At 39.9% G+C, this 20,166-nt stretch overlaps 1 protein-coding gene across 1 annotated transcript in view; it reads right to left on the bottom strand.

Moving 5' to 3' along the window:
• The window catches only part of Trmt11 (tRNA methyltransferase 11 homolog), a 49,667-nt gene extending 29,862 nt beyond the window's left edge, over positions 1 to 19,805 (bottom strand). Inside the window, exons 1-7 of the mRNA XM_028868331.2 lie at positions 19,671 to 19,805; positions 16,008 to 16,073; positions 12,405 to 12,478; positions 7,547 to 7,628; positions 7,366 to 7,458; positions 7,012 to 7,146; positions 6,039 to 6,195 (exon numbers count right to left, since the gene is read on the bottom strand). Coding sequence (XP_028724164.1) covers positions 6,039 to 6,195; positions 7,012 to 7,146; positions 7,366 to 7,458; positions 7,547 to 7,628; positions 12,405 to 12,478; positions 16,008 to 16,073; positions 19,671 to 19,742 — 679 coding nt within the window. The 5' untranslated portion in view covers positions 19,743 to 19,805. The remainder of the gene's footprint in view (positions 1 to 6,038; positions 6,196 to 7,011; positions 7,147 to 7,365; positions 7,459 to 7,546; positions 7,629 to 12,404; positions 12,479 to 16,007; positions 16,074 to 19,670) is intronic.
• Positions 19,806 to 20,166: the final 361 nt, after the last annotated feature.

The raw sequence follows: 20,166 nt of genomic DNA, 5'->3' as shown, positions 1-20,166 counted from the left end.
TTAAAAAATAAAATAAAATTAGCTTATATTGCACTAAATTACTGGTATGGTTTTAGATGCCAAATGCCCTTCATAGATGAATGTGTTAAAGTGGTGGTCCTCATCGTGCCTCTATTGGAAAGGGAGAGTTTGTCTAGAGTGTGAAGCTTAGAAGGGGTACCTCTGACCAATAGGGTTATTTTAATGAAGAGGATTGTAGAATCCCAGACCTTCCTTCTTCTGCTTCTGGGCTATGAGGGAAGCAGTTAATTCTACCCTGTGCCCCTTATCACTGTCTTCTGACATCAATAAGAGCCTACAAGTAATGGGTGTGCCCACCTAAAACTGGGCAAAACATAAACCCTTTTCTTTGTAAGTTATATCATGATTTTGTTAGAGTAACCCAAAGTTAATTAGTATATCAGTTAGATAAAATAATAGAAGCAAATTCTGTTACTATGCAAATTAGGCAAAACTGTGCATCCAGTTAATGACAGTTCACACCAGCACAGGTGTTGTATATTTTCATGCTAACTTTATTAGTGTATTTTCTTACCACCAAGAGTTGACCCAATAGGATGTTTCTTCTCTACTTGGAAAATGAAAGAAAAAAATGTAGTGTTTTAAAAGTGACAGAAATGAGAATATATTTGCCAAACCAGAAAGGAAAGTGTGTTTCTGTAAGTCAGAATATAACTCTAAGCAACAGCAAACTGTCTAAAAGAAAAAGGAAAGATGTTTAGGCAAAAAGAGATCTCAACCTGTTCTGCAACCTTAAGAAAAACCACAGCAGTGACTAGTTCAATGCTAATGCATTTGGGAAACTATCCACCTTTCAGTCTGGACCATTAAAAGAGATATACTTGAATTAAAAACAACAACAACAAAAACCCTAATATATGGAAGCCAAAGGTAAAACCATCATCAAAGAGGATGGAAAAACCTATGGCCATGGAGAAGGCACAGTGCTACTTCTTAAGTCCTTTCCAAGGTACAAGCTGTCTGTGAATGAGTAGTTCCGTGAGGAAACTAATGACTCTTAAGGACTTTCTATACAAAATTAGGGGTTATAACCAGTTTCAAAGTAGAAGTGTCAAAAACTGACGTGTATGCTAAAGTCACACTTAAACCATAAACAAAGATTACGAGTATGTATTTTAGTGGCATATCTTGCAAAGATTCTCCGATCATTTGACCTTCCTCTTCTACGTGAATAGTGAGATGATCAAAGTAGGCTATCCACTGTATGTAGGGAGCCATGCAGAGCAAACACAGTCAGGTATCCTTACCCCTCACCATGCATAAGGTAGCCTGGGCTGTGAAGGTGGAATTTCACAATACTCCTAGGCTCAACTGCATCGAGAGAAGCATACTCCCTCCTTCCCTCCCTATCATGACAATGTCCTTTTTAAGCTCTAAGGTCTAACCTAAGTGTGCACACTAGTCATTCTGTACACGAATATTACATAATTCCAAAGAACTGTTTTTACGTCATAAAAAGGGCTGGTGTTTGTTTGTTTGTTTGTTTGTTTGTTTTAAAGTTTAAGAATGAACCAACAAGACGGCTTAGTGGGTAAAGTGCTGGTGCAGAAGCCTGATTACCTGATTCCCTAAAACACACACAAAGGTGGAAGGAGAACCAACCAACCCCACAAAACTGTCCCAACTTTCACACACAGTGAAATGCCACCTACAGTGGCATGCCTGTACCCAGAAACATACATCGCATGCACATGCATGCATGCTTATGCTTACACACACACACACACACACACACACACACACACACACACACACACAAAGAAATGTTTAAAGATAAAAGAAAAAAGAGTTAAGAGTTAAGAGCTGAGCTTCTAGAGAAGGACAAGTCATAACCATTCCTCACATCCAAAAGAATAAATTCCAAATGGATGAGAGTTCTAAAACAAAAATACACAGCTTCAAAAGGCCTAGAAGAAATATAACTGAATGACTCCTTTATAACTTGAGTATACGGCAAGAAAGCAAATATTGTCAAAGTCAAATGATAACTGGCAATCTGGAAAAAAAAGTATTGTGATTTATTACAGAAATACTGGAAGAAGAAGTGCTAAAATCTCTACGAAAGCATCTTTACAAGAGGTAGGAGGCAAAAGACACAAAAGTCTATTCCAAAAAAAAATCTATCTAAAAAAAAAGCCGAGACCTGACTTATATTCAGATATAAATTAACACTGTAATTCAATACCATTTTCACCCAACAAATCAGGAAATCTTCAAAGGCTTGACAATACATTCTTAGTAGTAAAATTGCAGAAGAACAAGAACTCTCTTATATGGCTACAGAAATACACAGCTGAACAATAGAGGAGAATTTATTAGTAGCATCTAGCAAAGCTACATATTCCCTTTAACCTAACAATCCTACTTCTAGAAATTTACAGCAGTGCTCTAGCCTCAAAATGACAAAGATATATATTCATATGCTTACTCACTGCAAGCATTATTTCCAAGTATAAAATATTGGGAACTACCTGTACCCAGGTATGTATAGGAGATTATTTGAACAACTATAGCATACACTTATGGATTAAAACTATAGGAGAATGAAAACAGGCTGGAATGTGGCTCAGTGAGAGAGTGCCGCATTATCTCCAGGACCACAAACAACAACAAAAGAACGAGGACAATTTCTGAACAGGAAGAGCTTTCTAAGAAATACTGTTAAATGGAAAACAATAACAAGAAACAACACATGGAGTATCAAACATTTTATATAAAAGAGTATGACTAAGAAATTGTTCCCACACAAGCCTATCACCAGGAAAAGGAAGAGTAGAATCAGCTAGGAAACAAGGTTGGTCACCAGTGGAAGGGACAAAGGGAGAGCACCTGACTGTGCAGAGTTAACCTCTGCGTGTGCAAACGTCAACACAGTAAAAAGAAGTGAGGGCAGGAGCAGAGGGCAGGAGCGGAGGACAGATCTCACACCGCAAGCACGCTACAGTGAATGAAACCAGTGACCTTCAAAAGGAGAAGCAAGCAAGCACAGTCTGTGACGTCATTGCTCCTTACTTGAAAACGTATCTTCAATTGTGTATGGTAGGCGTGGCAGTTTGGAGGAGACTATCCCCCGCAAGCTCAGATACTGGAATACTTGGTGGCCAGTTGGTGGTGCTGTTTGGGATGTTTGGGAGGTGCAGTTTGCTTGAGGAAGAACGTCACTGGGCGCGGGCTCTGGGGTAGAAGATCTGTCTACTTCCAGTTAGTTCCTCCTGCTTGGTGCTTATGGTAAGGATGTGAGCTCTCGGCATCCCTGTTCCTGTCACTCACTGCCATGCTTTCTTCCCATCATGATGGGTCCCTATCCTTCCAGAACCAGTGAGTCCAAACAAACCCTCCCACCATGACTTGCTATGGTCATGGCGGTTCATCAGAGCAATGGAAAACAAACAGGACTCTTTGCCCCTGAGTGGCATGGGCAAAGCAGTCGACTATTTTAGAGAATTAGAGAAATGAGCAGAAGAGCAAACCTGCTGAACGTCAGCACCAGGGCGCAGGGTGAAGAGAAAGGTATGCATCAACACAGACCGGAGTAGGGAGGAAATAAACCTGTGATGATCCACAGCAATCCCTGCTACATGCATAACCCATGACTTCTAATAAGTCTATGTGCAGGTTTATGTGTGTGTACACACAGGAGTATGCGCATGTGTGTTTCCATTTGCACTCACGTGTACATTACGTGTATGCACATATGTATTTATTCGCTTAGCCTCTGAGAAATTTTAGAACCCAACCTTGGTTTCTGATACCATCTTGCCACTAAAAGAAGCAAGGGTTGCTGGGAGAATGACTGATACCAGGGCTTTGGCATGAAAAAGGTAAGTCAGAAAATTTAAAAGTTCTCTAAGACAAAAAAAGAGTGACAGGTCACAAAAACAGACTCAAGGTGAAAGGGCTGGGTAGAGCTGGGCTAATGTGAATATGGAAATAATGAAGGGATCTAGAAATCACCTGCAGCTAATAATAAATGGAACTGGCAACAGGAAGTGAAGAAAGGTTTCTTGCTTGCAAAATAACGAGTGCAGATCCGTAACATAGAGTGCTAGAGTGGAAAAATCATCAAAGGAAAGGCTGGTTCAAACAAGAGTCTTGTCAGTGGATGTTAAATCTGATTTGTCAAGATGAGGAGACGTCTGCAGAAGGAGCAGTATATTTACAAGCTCTTACTGTACCTCCCACAAATGCTTTATATTAACTGCAAGACTATAAAATAAAACAGTAACCATCACACATGGAAAATCAAATTCTATGAGCACCATGCTGGTAAAAATTAGTATTCCCACCGAGGCAGAGAAGCAGAATATGTGAGACCTAACAAGGATATAACATCTCTAGTGGGAAAGTATAACTCATTCCAATGAGTGAGATTCAAGCAACTCAAATGAAAACTATTTTAAACTTAAAAGTATTAGTAATGTTCCAAATCGAAATAACATTAACAGTAAAACACAACACCCAACTACAGAATATAAATAGATAAATGCAAATATATATATAAAACTCTTATTCTTAAGAATGTATACTGATGTATTTGAGAGAGGAATGCAATAACTAAATAAAGTAACCTTCAGGGGTTAGAGAGATGCCTCGGTGGTTAAGAGCACTGGCTGATCTTCCAGAGGACCCAGGTTCAGTTCTCAGCACCCATATGACGGCTCACAACTGTCTGTAACTCCAGTTCTAGAGGGATGCCACACTGTCACACAGACATACATGTAAGGCCAAACATAAATAAATAAATAAATTTTAAAAAGAAAAAAAATAAAAATAAATGTAAGCTTCAAATGATCCAGGAAAAAAATAAATAAATAAGATAAAGGAAGCCAAATGTAAACAAAAGCTTAAGCTGGGGTTGGCTATGTGGATATTGTTCTTATAACTTGTAAATCAACTTGATATTAGTTCCACTAACAAGCTCACACGAGAGAGAACATGTTTAGAATGAAGACAGAGAAGAACAAACTTGTATGCTGACAGTGGGGTCCACGGAGACACTGAGAGAACAGCAAAAGTGCACTGGTCACTCAGTTCAAAACAGATTACAAATCCTCCTTCCATCCTCGACGAACTCTAGACCAGAGGCTGTTTCTTCCTTATCACATCTGGTCACACTCATGAAGTGAATTCAGGTGCAAGTGGTGGCCAGTAAAGTTTATGCAGAGACAGCTCTGCAGAAGCAATGAATACATGAACTACTGGAGTCTGCATGAGCAAAAATGATACACCATGTAACCCTGACCAGTCACGTCACCTCTCCTTGCACTGTTCAAAGTGTCTTCCTGTGAGCTGTCATCAGAATGTGAGTGTACAACAGTACCCGACACATTTACTCAACAGGCACTAACCTTGCACCCCACTGCTCCTGAGAAAGACATCCGCAGAGACCCTAACTAAACAAGACTAACAGATGAGGAGGACCAAAATAAAATAAAGAGAACTTCCTGCCTAAGGCCTACATCAAGCAAGAAAGCAAGGAATCTGAGGCAAGGAAAACTTCAGAATCAGATGAAGGCAATTTGAAATTTCGGGCTTTCCACAGGCCTAATTAGGAGAGCATTCCAGGGAAGTAATAAGGAACATGGGTTGTGGTGTCAGCAGGCAGACTCTAGACTATGGCTCCTTAGTCACCTTCAGTTTCACACTTATTTAAAAACTCCTACAAACAGAATCAGAGATGTGTTTCCTCTACCCAAATACATGGCTATTTATTTAAAAGCATGAATATTTTCTCTTTTTTTTCCATTCTTCCCATAAGAGTTTTCCTAATAAATAAAAATATGATTCTATAACATTTCTACAACGTATGATATACTGCAAGACATCTGTGAAAAAATAAGCCTGATGCTCCCCCCAGTGGCTTACTTGGAATAAAACCTCCAAGTGGCAAAGTGTTAAATATTAGCTATTATACAAGAAGTTTGTCAATTCAATCTCTCATCCAAAACATACTAGGACCTTCACTGCTATAAATAAGCAAAATCTATGCATTAGTGTAGCAAATCGTTTTATAATACCTGTTCCAACAAATGGATCAAAGACAACATCGTTTTCTTTCACTTTTGCGTGGTTGGCCATGATGAATGATAAGCCAGCATCCATACTTGTATTTCCAATAAAATGTCTCTTTTTGACACTATAGGACTCAATTAGCTCTCTCTGTCCATCTGCAATCTAGATCAGAGATAGTTTTCAAGTTAGCCTAGCTATACAGAACAGACTCAAGATAATTACTGACAATACAAACTGCAGCACCTTGCTAATGAGAACTTGTTCCACTTACTGCTGTTCTAAACTTAATCCTTTAGAGATGACAGGATTGAGACTGTCAGAGTCCAATCTTTTTACCTCTCTAACGCCTTTCTAGCTACTTTGTGCTTTCAAACCAAGAAGGAATCAAATTTCAATTCAATGATTCTAAGGAGTGGTATTGAGTTTTCTCCTCTCCCTTTTCTCTTTCTCTGAAATGACAAAAATCCGTAACATGGCTCTCAGCTTCCACCTACCTATTACAGCCTCAAGGAAGTGAGCAGAACACTTCTAGACTTTCATTTCCCCTCAGAACGGAATCCTTAGCTTTGAGATTTTCACAAGAGATGGCTGAACTGGCACAGCACTCGGCCCCTCTTTGCATCACTCACACGGTAGTCCTGCCTTTCTGGGAACTCTTGTTTTCCTTTGTCAGGTATAACCCCCTTTTCCTAGGTCCTGTATCTAACAAACTCCTTATGTTTCACAAGAATCTCTGGAAAAATACAAATCATAATCCCATACTTTTCAGCAATTTTAATACATACAGCAGTTCTGACTCTTCAGTTGCTTCAAAATTTTACATATAAAAAAATCAAGCACAAAGGTGGGTGTGGCATGCTGCTTCTCTTGCTTGAGGCCTCAGGAATGCTCGACCAGTGCTCGACCACTGACCTACATCCCCACCCTGCATTTAGCTTTTAAAGAAAGGGGTGAGATAGGTAGAAAGAACTTGCTTACCCATCTACCAAAATAAATATTGTGTGGTCTCTCAGGGATGCAGTTTGGGTCCAAACCATAGTCTTCCAAAACAGAGAATACGTGCTGTGGTTTCTTTAAGTTCACTTTTCCTTCAAATGGCAGAAATTCAAGGGCCTTAAAAAAAAAAAAGTAATTCTAATGTACTACAAAGATTTATAAAAAGAATCATAGAAAACAGCGCTTATCTACATACATACTGTGTGAGTCTGGTGTCAGAATTCTACAAGATAGACACAAACAACATGGAAAGCGCCTAAGAGACAGTCTATATTCATATACACCAACAGCTAGTGTATTCAATCCACAGGCTTTGCTTCAGCTAGTTTCACTTACATCTATTCGTTTGACTTTTTCTTCTTGAGTCAATGTTTTGTTAAACGTGTGGATCTTTATTTTATACGTAGACTCTGAATGTAGAAATGGAACCTAAAATAGAAGCAGATAAGTTTTGTAAGCTTGTGAATTCTACAGAAGATGCACACGTGCCTATGTAAAATCACATTTCACTACGCACCATCTTCTCCACAGGGTAATTTTTAAGAGAAGTATACAGCTCCTCAGGAGATTTTCCATGACCCCATAGTTCAAATATAGACCTAGGAAATAAATGGTTGGTACTAACCTCAGTAAAGAACTTAGTTCACACAGCAATACATAATAGTTATTTTGCTAGTTATTTATGCTTGTTACAATAAAACAATCATTGGCCATGCTTTCTAATCCATTCATGAGAAATATGTACACTGGAAACAAGTAGCAACATAACCCCAAACCATAAAAAGTTGAACCTCACATGAAAGAAGGGAAATTCAACATTAAGTTAGAGTTTTTCCAAGTTTTCAGCAATTATACACAAATGCATAAATATATATGCATGTATTGGAGGGGGGCTAGGGACTGACCCAGGGTCTTATGCATGATAAGCATGCTGCCTATCACTGAGCTATACCCCGTGCTCTTTTATTATACACTATATTGGATTAAGCAATGCAATAAAATCACATGGTATTTTAAGAAAAGCTGCAGAAAGTCAAATTTTTCTCATATCTTCCCCATTAAAAAAGGGGGAGGACAATGAGATTTTAAAAAAAAACCTATCATTACTATTTAGCTCTGATTTGTTAAAATTTACTAAGTTACTCAAAATGTTGAGCTCTAACAAAGTGAGTACCCAGAGTTTGCTATATGTCTCCCTTTTTGTGGTATGTACGAAATATTCCATATCAAAGGTGGAGAGACTGCTCAGTGGTTAAGAGAACTTGTTGTTCTTGCAGAGAATCCAATTTGGTTCCCAGCACCCACATCAGGAAGCTTACAACCACCAGTAACTACAATTCCAGGGGATCCAAATCTGTCTTCTGGCCTCTGAGGCATCTGCACACATGTACACACACAGATATTCAGGCACACAGATATGCATATAAAATAAAAATATAAAAATAAATCCTCTAAAAATCCATACTAAAACTATTTAAAAATAATTTTAAGCCTAATTCAACTGTAGAAAATTCTGAAATGAGTTTTCAATATGTCCTTGTAAGTCTACTTTAATTATCTGTAGGTTGCAAATACAATCCTTGAAAGTGAATTCCTCTTCTATTGAATCCAGAGCAAGTAAGTAATGCTACTCTTACTTAGCAGTATCTTAAGACATATCTCAGCCATAGAAATGAAGAATAACCAAAAGTAAAATGTTAATATTTTACAATATAATTATTCAATATGACAATATTATATAATTATTCACTTTACTATTCACCAAACATATGCAGCACACCAATATGGACTGAGTACTCAAGTGGCTATTTTAAACCTAACACTCTTACTTCTGGAATGCAAATACCTCAAACAGGTATACATTTTAATATGAAAAGTAAAGTAGTAATTATACCAACAGTGGTTTTCATTTTTTTGTTGTTTCTGTCTTCTGGTCCTTTATATTTAGTAACAAGATTGTTAACAAGCTGCAGTTTAAGGAATTAGATTTAGAATTGAGCACACTTCCCAATAGGATAAAGTTAGATAAATACAGAGGTGACAGTCAGACCGTATTACAAGACACTGCTAATCATGGTATATATATATATATTCATTCTTATTTTCATTTCATTATTAAAAACAAAATCTAAGGAAAAAATATTTTCAATAATCTGCCATTATTTTCAGAGAAAAAAAACAACTAAGTGTCAATCAAAAAAATTTAAAGAAAAGGGAAATGAGGGATTCATGATAAAAATCTAGGAACAAGAATAAGCAATAAACAATTTAAAAATATGATTATTAGAATTCTTTCTTAGCTGGACGGTGGTGGCACACACCTTTAATCCCAGCACTTGGGAGGCAGATGCAGGAGGATCTCTGTGAGTTCAAGGCCAGCCTGATCTACAAAGTGAGTTCCAGGACAGCAAGACTACATAGAGAAACCCTGTCTTAAAAAACCAAGGAGAAAAAAAAAATTCATTTCTCTATCATATATATATATGATAATAATATATATATATATTGCAGAAAAGCAGATTTAGATTTTGTAAAACTTCTTTACACTAAACGTGGCATTCATTCGATGTAAGAATATGTCATTCCACACTATCCCCCTGATAAACATAAGTGTCTGTCACCTCAGCTCCAGAAGGTAAGTCTCTCTGTTCCTTCATCACCATCCAATGGTAAATCTACATAACTTCAAGCTACAATTGTTTTAGCCTCTACCACCTTCTGTAGCAAGTCTTTCTCTGTACCGCCAGCTCCCAAATGATGACATGGAGTCTTATTATTAATTATGAAAGCTCGGCCTTAGCTCGGAAAGCTTGTCCCACTAGCTCTTATAACTTCAATTAACTCATTATTTTAATCTACTATACAAATATCCCACATTTCACCCTTTTGTCTAAATAAAAAGTAAAGGTTTTAATCAGGTAACTAGGAATTAAGTTTGTATACCTCAGATGTACTTAACAAATTGTGGTCCTTTAACCTCTCCAAATTCAGCTGCATATAACATTTAAAATGTCTAAGTTTTCTTCAGTGAACTATGACCGTCCCTAACAGTGACCTTTGAAGTATCCAAAAAGATGATGGGGCCCCACAATTCCACCTGGATTGTGGTAACTCCACTAAGCTGACAAACACCATCCAAGGATCAGCTTTTGACTACAAACTGCTCAGGACAATTTCAAGGCAGCTAGTTGAGAAGGTCCATCTTCATACACTACTCAAGTCAGGACTTCAGATAAGCCCTGCACTTTCCCATTACACAGAGACTGGACAACAAATGACAGAGCTAGCTCTCCCAGGACTTGATCATTATGTTTTCTCAGGGTTCCCCTAAAGATGCTGTTGCCCTCAGACAACAGGCAGCAGTCTAGAAAACACGATGCCCATATTCTAAAGAAGTGGGGTGGGTGGTTTTTGGTTGTTTGGTGGATTACGAATGTTGATTATCATTTAGGGGAGTTGAATACAAGTTATTATTGGACACAGCCAGGGAGGAAACTAAGCAAAGGAGATTAGATTCAGGGATCTCATTCTCAAAAGAAAAAGGGGGAGATATAGGTATGATAGGATAAAAGGGTAAATTACTGAGTCTACTTTTAAACTAAAATAGTAACTACTTGCCGGGCGGTGGTGGCGCACGCGTTTAATCCCAGCACTCGGGAGGCAGAGCCAGGCAGATCGCTGTGAGTTCGAGGCCAGCATGGGCTACCAAGTGAGCTCCAGGAAAGGTGCAAAACTACGCAGAGAAACCCTGTCTTGAAAAACCAAAAAAAAAAAAAAAAAGTAACTACTTGTCTTAAATATTTTACATTGGTATGGATATTTGTATAATGATACAAATTTGAGGTTGTTTTTACTATACTATATATATATGTTTTCACAGTTGTTTAAGGTACTTTTGTATATTGATACAAATTTAAGGTTGTTTTTGTTATACTATATATATGTTTCTACTCTTGTTTAAGATATTTTTGTATATTGACATAAATTTAAGTTTTTTAATATACTGTATATATTTTTCTACTCTTGTTTAATGCAGCTCACTTTAAAATGTAATGTAATGTCCTTAAAGGTTATTATTGCAAACTGTTCAAGATAATTAAGAAACATAAGTTAGTAGTTAGTCATCTATAACAAATTAGTGGCCATGTTAAGTATGTTTTCAAAGTCAAACAGATATATTTTAGATAGATGGTCTTCAAACACTTCAGAGATCTACAGACTATGGCATTTAAGATGTTTTAATAACATAAAGCTTTTCATGACAATGACAGACATCTCCTCCTAGCAGCACCAATCTACTACAGGGAAGATGATGGGCATCAAAGAAACTCCATATAGAGTTTGCTTTCAATGTGGCAAAGCTACCATTTAGGCAAGAAACCGCCCTTGCCTCAACTGCTGACAGTATGTTGTCCAAACTGGATGAGCAGGACACAAAAGAAGGTGATTGCCAAACTTTGCCAAGACAAGGTAGGACAATCTTTCAAAATTCCTCCTTCACAGAAAATGCCCCAATGTTACAGAGGAACCCTGGGTGACTGTCCAGGCAGCCAGATGTCTTTGTCATTTCTATAGTTTTGGAAGCTGCTTGCTCTACACTTCCCGTTTACTCAGGTAATATTATATCCTTCTTGTGTCTCTGTTGGGGATTGAAGACTAGATAGCACACAGTTTTCTTTGTAACCAAATTAAAAAAAAAAAAAAACTTACATAAGAGATATAGAAACATAAAAGCTTAAGTTATTTATCTAAGAAAATATTTTTAGGTCTAAAAAGATATTTTTAGGATGATGATACAAGTTATGATAGAAAATGGTTTAGGTATAAAACTTTAGACTCACCAAGATGAGACAGATAATGGAGTTATTTTCTCTGAATTTGTCAAATGCAAATGGACTGGACATTGTGAATCTAATTCTTACCTGATAATTGTTCTTATTGTATATAGTTTTACTTTATTAGAGTTAAAAACCCTCCCCTTTTGATTTAGACAAAAAGCAGGAAATGTTGTGGGATATTTTGATCATATTCTGAGGCTCCTGACACTGCCAATAAAGTTTGCTCTAAATCAGAAGGCAGAGCTAGCTACTAGCTGACCAAAATTAGCCATAGAGGTTTTGGAAGACCGAGGACAGATAGACACAGGAAATAGTAGGGCAGAGCTTAGAGAGAGTCTCGGCCTTTTTGGATAGAGGAATAAGAGGTCACTGGTTGCTTCTCTGATCATTCAGGTTCTTACCCCGATATCTAACTCCTGAGGTTTTACTGATAGAGAATAATCAGATAAACACTTCAACCTTCACAGCAAAAACCAGAATATAGTGATTGTGAGACCATGTATATGCACACTGCACAACATGAGGAGTTTCTCTTACTTGGCACACACTGTCCGTTTCATTAAGTTTCTTGCAATATCTTCAGAGGGAATGCTAAGAATCCAAAAAGGAGACTGAAAGAAAAAAAGGCATGCAAATTACTACTAAAATGCTACAAGGTCTAAATGCTTTGATTCAAGAAGCCAACAGGAGACATTCTTATTAAATGTAAAAATGCTTGATTTGACTAATCAAAATAAAAATCTTTCTGGTAGTAAAGAGGTAAATTATCTTAGTAGATAACTTAAGATAATATATTACAATGTAAGAACACTTTTATAAATGAGTCCATAAATGAAAATATCAATACACTTTAAAGTTACTTTAAAAAAAAAAATCGCTTCTATGTATTCCAGGCTGGCCTCAGACTCAATGTATTAAGATCTGCTTGCCTCCACCTCCCAAGTGCTGAAAATATAAGCCTGTGTGTGACATTCAGGTTAAGATTACTTTTCATTTGCCTTTATGAAGTTTGACTAGAAAAGTAATGCATATACGACAGAATATATTCCTGGCATTTTTGTTATTACTAATCACTCCTTATAATGTCATTATTGTAACTCCTAAGTAACACACCTTCATTTAGTTCTTAATTACTAAATCCTTCCTTCACCCTCTTTCCTTGCTCTCTATATGGTTTGCTTTTTGCTACCTGACACACCGAGTTGCCTCCCCATCAGACTGGCAGGGGGCAAGTCTCCTGGGCATTTTCTTGATAAAAGATTGACATGGAAGGGCCCACCCCACTGGGAGCTGTGCCATCCCTGGGCAAGTGGTCCTAGGGTGTATAAGAGAGCAAACTGAGCAAGTCAGGAAGCAGCACTCCTCCGTCATCTCTGCTTCAGTTCCTGTCTCCAGGCTCCTGCCCTTACTTCCATCCATGACAGACTAGGATCAGCTGGTGTAAGCCAAATAAATATTTTCCTCCAGAAGTAGTTTTTGGTCATACTATTTATCACCACAACAGAAATCAAACTATGGCAATTCCTCTCAAAGATAAAGTCTCACTGAGCCGCCCAGGCTAGGATCAAACTTGTCACTTTCTTGTCTTAACTTCCCAAATGAAAGAATTACAGGAGTATGCTACCATGCCCAGCCTGGTCACTCATTTTCTGGATAGCTGTGGCCCTGGGCATCCTATGAATTAAAGATGATGTAAAGCCATGGTGTAGATTATTGTTATTAACTTCAATTATTTTATCATTTTATTTAAGATATCAGCAAAGGCTTCTTAATCCTCTGTCCCAGCACCCTCAAAAACAGGCTGGTAAGCTCCACCCTTACAACCCCTTGTCAAAACTTGGCTGAGCACAGCAGTGCTCTGACCTTAGTTCATCACTCTCACACAGCATATCCACAGTCTCCCCGCCATTCTTTTTGCAGTGAGGGAGTCACTTGGGAACAAAAGGCCATTAACAGAGGGCTTTAATTTAAGGCCTCTGGTCTTCTGCAAGAAAAAGATGAGGCTGTCATATTTAATCTCTCTTCTTCTGATATTGACACTACACTACAGAACTACTCAAAATAATTCAAACAAAATAAACATCCTAGTGTTTTAAAATTATTATGTAGGGAGAGACAGCTCAGCCACCAAAGGTTGTGGACACATACTATATACGACCTACTCTAAGTCCACCTTACCTGAACTTTCCTACATCATCTGAGAGCACATTCAAGTGGATTTCAAAAATGCTGGATGAAGCCGGGCGTTGGTGGCACACACCTTTAACCCCAGCACTCGGGAGGCAGAGGCAGGTGAATCCCTGTGAGTTCGAGGCCAGCCTGGTCTACAGAGTGAGTTCCAGGACAGCCAGGACTTTTCCACAGAGAAACCCTGTATTGAAAAACCAGAAGAAAAAAAAAAAAATGCAGGGTGATACTCATCTTCAATGCCACTGACCAATGGAGTCTCCTAAGTAACTAAAAATTTCTCTCACTTTCTGTTTCTTAAAAATTTTGACTTTAAGGTAGTCAGACTTTTTTTAATTGTTTATGATATTTATTATTCCACCTGGCTTACTTCTTTTTTGGAGGGAGAGGGTGAGACAGGGTCTCTCTACATAGCTCTGGCTGTCCCGAACCTCACTACGTAGACAAGGCTGGCCTTGACCTCAGAGATCCTCCAGCCTTTGCCTCCCAGCTGTTAAAGGCATGAGCCACCATGTCTGTCTCCTGGCAGATTTCTAAGTGATAAACTAAGGCAAATCTTGATTTTTATGAAGCTATAAATGAAGATATCATGTCCTTTCACTTGATGATGTCTTTCTGTTGTGACTGTTTGCTTACCCTAAACCCCTACCTTATTTAAATCCAGTGTTTAAAAGATTCAAGTATTTCCACTGTGTGTGTGTATGTGTGTGTGTGTGTGTGTGTGTGTGTGTGTGTGTGTGTATTTCCACAGTTCACTATAATTTGGATAAAAAAAATTGGTTATTAAATTAAATTTTAACTCCATTTACTCTACCTAGAGATACTCAAAATTTGGGTTAGCTCTTCTTATCCAAATTATAAAAAAGATACCAATCTCTAATAACAACATGTACTGATGATGGTTCTTGATTTAGTTAGTATCTTAAATGCCATATAGTACAATTAGCAGGGATTAAAATTTAATTAAATGATTATTTTTATTTTACTAATTTAAAGGGGGGTATAAAATTACAGTGCCACCTTCCATTTCTAACTCATTTCTAACCTTGAAAAATATATAAGACAGTTCATAGAGCACAAATAACTGTAAATACAGGGGAAATTATAGTCAATCTACGTGAAAATATGTACATTTTAGTTATTTTTAAATATATCTCCCTTCATCTCTTACCTTTGCTCCATTAGGCCAAACTGCTCTTAATTACTTAATTTTAGGTACAGGAACCCTATTATATGTCACACATAAACGCTGTACCAGATAAAGAAAGAGTAAAAGGAAATACTGCAGATCCAGATCATGATGATTAATAGTTTTGATACAATCCAGGAGTTTCTTCCTTACAGGTCTTTACCAGCTTATTCCTCTCCCATGAACTACTGTCCTGCCCACGACTCAGCCCCATCTACAACAGATACTAGCAATGAGCCTTCCTAGCTACAAAGGAACTTATAAATCATATACAGCCCCTGCAAGAGCAAAAATGTGAAGCTTGGCCAACGGGGGCAACTGTGAAGAGCTCCTGGAAGACGCTGCGTCTGCAGAAACTGAGTACTAATGGAACTGCAGTACCTCATCTTGGGCTTAGCTTTAGCCTGGTCTACCTCTGTATCAAAACTAACATCCTGTGGCTAACAGATAGAAACCCTTTGAAATCTAGTAACTCAGCAGACTACTAGCGTCCACCAATCCGAAAACGAAGAATGGCACCAGGCAGCACTTTAGGCCTCCAGCGAGTCTTCCTCCATCTTGCTGTAACCACCTCTCTGATGCACCGACCAACATATTTTAACCTCACCTTGATTTATGACTTCCTTTGTTCTGTAAAACCATGAAGCTTCCACACTGGAACATGGAATTTGGGATAACCTAAATCTGGGTTCTCAGGCCATTGGTCACTCAAAATGGCTCCAAAATAAATTACCTATTCCCTTTAAAAAAAAAAATCATCTTACCTTTCCATAAGTCTCCTGACTGTTAGTGAACTGGCCTCCAAACAGTGAGAGTAACGACTTTATTTCCTGCATTGAAAATACAGAGAAAATATATATATTGTTATTGTCTGATTAAGAAATGGCCCCAAGGGCTTGTGTTTTAACTCTCAGCCCTTAGCTTGTGGAGCGGCTTTGAATGATGACACATTTACAGGGCAGGATGGCTAAGTCCTTCACTAAGAGGCAGGATTTGCAGATTATTCCCACATGATTGCAACCTGCTCCGTTTCTTGGTGTGTGTCAAGTGAACAAGCGGCTTCCTCATAATCCCGCCACAGACTAAGGCACTCCACGATGCCTCCAACCAGACTCTCTCAAGTAATGAGTCACAATAAAGCTCTGTGCCGTTTCGTGACTCCTGCCAGCTATTTCGTACACCACCAAGAAGCGTGCCCGCGTGCACATTATTCAGTCTGCTATGAAAAACATCTCTAATAATAGAAATCAAAGAGTAGGCTGAGATCTACTTGAGGCATTTAGGCTTCAACATCAGGCAATTAAATGTGGGGTTCTGAGGAGAGCTGTGCCATCCTAACCATGATTAAGCAATTTCTGAGAAATTTTATACATGAGCTGCAAAAGTATTTCATCAGAAACTGTCCTGTCCTGGTTTGGGAGGTAGAAAAAGTTTATAGACACTACAGATCAGTAAATAAGACAATCAACTAATTAAAATAAAATCAATTATTAAACATGATTTGAAGACATTTGAAAAAAGAAATAATTAGCTAGGGAGCATAACTGTGAAGTCAGTATGTACAAGTTCATGGTTAACCTCCTTTCCCAATAGCAATAAAAGTAGAAAAGACTAGTACAGTGAGTCTTTTATTTTTGTTTATTTTTTGAGACAGAGTCTCCTAGAGCCAAGGATGCTGTGACCTCCTGATTCACCTGCCTCCGTTTCCCAAAGGCAGGGATCACAGGAGTGTGCCACCATACCTGCCCACAGCAGATATTTTAAATGTAACATGCATGCAAAGAGGAAATCTGATTAAACAGTGCATACATCTTTCTAAGGAATCCCTCTGTACTGACAAACGCAGGATGAGTACGCAAATAGTTTGCCTTCAACACTGACAATCTGTTTCCTTAAAAAATATATAGCAAATGGATTCTAATCCTTTACAGTGGCCCTAGGGAGGAAGTAACTAAGAAGAACTAAGTGCTCCCGCTGCTGGTGGCAGACATTCTCCTTTCCTCCCTGCCAGATGGTCTTAACACTCTGCCCACAGCCATCAGGAGAGAAAGACAGCCACATCATCAAGTGTCCCATTCCAAACCAAAAAGAATGGGAGATCTGAACAACATGCGTTACTACTTTTTTTTTCCTTTGCCTATGCATCAAATTGTTTCTTGTATTAGAAGGTTAATGAGTTTTAGCAGGAATTGGAGGTGAACACAATCAAAACAAATTGCATGAAAATTTCAAAGAATAAAAATATTCTTAAGAGGTGTGTGTGTGTGTGTGTGTGTGTGTGTGTGTGTATCACAAACTAGCACAGACAATAGGTAAATCAGTGAAGACAGCCCAAAGGCTCCTTTCCAACATGAATAACACAAATTTGAATAGGAGACATCATGAAACACGGGAGTAAGACTACAATTCGATTTTCAGATCTTCTCAATGCTACCACATCCTTTGACTCTCCATTTCTTCACATGCACATTATCACAGCTACCTGACAGGGTAGATGTCATGGGCAGAGATCAGCACAGAAACAGTGATATTATGGCAATCAAGACAGTGGCAACTGAGCCGGGCAGTGGTGGCACACACCTTTAATCTTAGCACTTGGGAGGTAGAAGCAGGCGGATCTCTGTGAGTTCGAGGCCAGCCTGGTCTGCAAAGCGAGTTCCAGGAAAGGCTCTAAAGCTACACAGAGAAACCCTGTCTCGAAAAACCAAATGGTGGTGACTGAAGTTCCGTTCTCTCCTCCGGTCTGTTCCCTAGACCCCTCCCCCCTCAATCTATAACTCATCTTATACTTTCCCATCTTATATTCTGATATATGAGACGTCTACCTTCCCTTCCCTCCTTACCTTCGCAGAGAATAACTTTCCTTTTGAACCACAAAGCACATGCATTCAGTGCTCCTCGTCTCTGCTCTCTAAACCTTTGCTCTCCTCATGTCTGAGGCCCTTACGTCTGTCACCCTGCACAGTCTCCTCTTCCGGCTGTCCTCTAACGTCAACGCTTCCAAGCATTTGTACTTGGCCAACCACTTTTTTTTTAACCTGTGTGTACACTTACAAAAGTAAGGAAGGGGGGCTGGAGTGATGGCTCAGTGGTTAAGAGCACTAGCTGCTCTTCCAGAGGTCCTGAGTTCAATTCCCAGCACCACATGGTGGCTCACAACCATCTGTAACCTCTTCTGGCCTGTAGGCATACATGCTGTATACATAATAAATAAATAAATAAATAAATAAATAAATAAATAAATAAATAAATAAATCTTTTAAAAAAAAAGAAAAAAAAAAAAGTAAGGAAGGGGGCTGGAGAGATGGCTCAGTAGAGATGGCTCAGTGGTTAAGAGTACCGACTGCTCTTCCAGAGGACCCGAGTTCAATTCCCAGCAACCACATGGTGGCTCACAACCACTTGTAATGAGATCTCCTCTCCTACACTGCGATGAGATTCTATCCTACCCTCTTATTGCTCACACTAGGTTAATTTTTAATCATTTAACATTCCAACAGATTCTTAAACAGTCTCAACTCCAGGCTTATTCCTCGCAAGCCCACCCTTCCTTTTGCTTTCCTATTAAAAACAATCTAATTCTGCCCCTTTACTTTTAAACACTGTAATCCCTCTTCCAAGTTACAGAGTTCTCAAGCCTGCTTTTTTTCTGGTCCATCAACCTACTTCTCCTCTCTCCTTACGACTCTCTGCCACTTAACTGGTGACCAGTCATGGACAACAGCTGATACTATACTTCTACTGTACTTAATTCCTTGGCCCAGCTAACTAATCCTGGAGTTCAAAAGTCATCCCCTCAACGAAACCACTGAAAGCCCCCACCCTTCAGTGGATAAGACTCGCTCTTTCAAAGCTCCCATCCGTGCTGGTCACCCCATCCCTGCACTTGGCAAGGTTACAACTGGGCTGAGGTGTCTGCTGACCCCCAGCCTAAATGGACAACAGTACGCTCTTTAAGGGCAGAGCTATCTATCAGTGAAACACATCCTCACCGCCGGGATCACGCGATTTAAGGGCGCTCTGGGGAGAAAAAAAAAAAAAAAAAAAACGTTTCTTGAGTCAATCAAAAGCTGGTTCCCAACTTGGCATCAAGGACCACCCTCAAAAGCCTTGCACCAAGCCTCAACTTCATACTCTTGACACTTGTCACACGCCACCGGGTGCCCTCGGGGGGAGGCCTGCGTCCTCGGTTGGAAGCAGAGTCTTGGAGGGCCTGGTGAGGGTCTCCTGCTGCCCGGCGGGGCCGGGCGCACGTGCAGGGGGGGCTGAATGACAAGGTTTGGCCCCGGGGGAAGGTTGCCTGAGATAGCTCAGTCCCACCGACGACCTCACCCCCGCCCCAACCCATGCGCACGCGGGCGCGGCTGCCCCCCGACCCCCGAAGCCGGTGTGCGAGCCGCCGCGTCAGGCACCCCAGGACGGCTCACCGGCAGGCGGAACTCCAGATGCTCCTGTGCCATGAGCAGCAGATACCTATTCAAGGAGCCCGGCAGCGCCATGGCAGAGGCTGCCGTGCGCCTGCGCGGCTAACGCGGGTCCCCCCTCTTTCTCGTCCCCGGAGCCGAGTTTCCGCTGAGGCGGAGCCCGGGGGGCCGGAAGCGGAAGCTCGGCCTGGAGCGCGCCGCCCTGGCACACCTCCCTCCCGGGGTCCGGGTTCGGGTTGAGTGGGAGTAGCCGGCGGAACTAGATCCTGCGGTTCCCGGAGGCCGCGCTTCCTTGAGACGCTTCTTTTGGGAGAGGTGCCCTGTTTTAGGGGGGCCCGGCCGCCGTCGTCCCTCGCAGTTCCCGGTGATGCTCCACTTGGAGTACTTCCGACTCCCTGCTCAACCCAACTCAGAACTGGACCGGAAGTTCACTGTTCTGTGTAGACTCCTCTACCTATCCAAAATGCTAGGCCTCGCCTGCACCAGGCTTTAACATTGA

The sequence above is a fragment of the Peromyscus leucopus genome, chromosome 8a (assembly GCF_004664715.2).
Source record: "Peromyscus leucopus breed LL Stock chromosome 8a, UCI_PerLeu_2.1, whole genome shotgun sequence".
Lineage (NCBI taxonomy): Eukaryota > Metazoa > Chordata > Mammalia > Rodentia > Cricetidae > Peromyscus > Peromyscus leucopus.
Note: the sequence above shows the minus strand (reverse complement) of the source record. Positions and strands in the feature narration are given on the sequence as shown.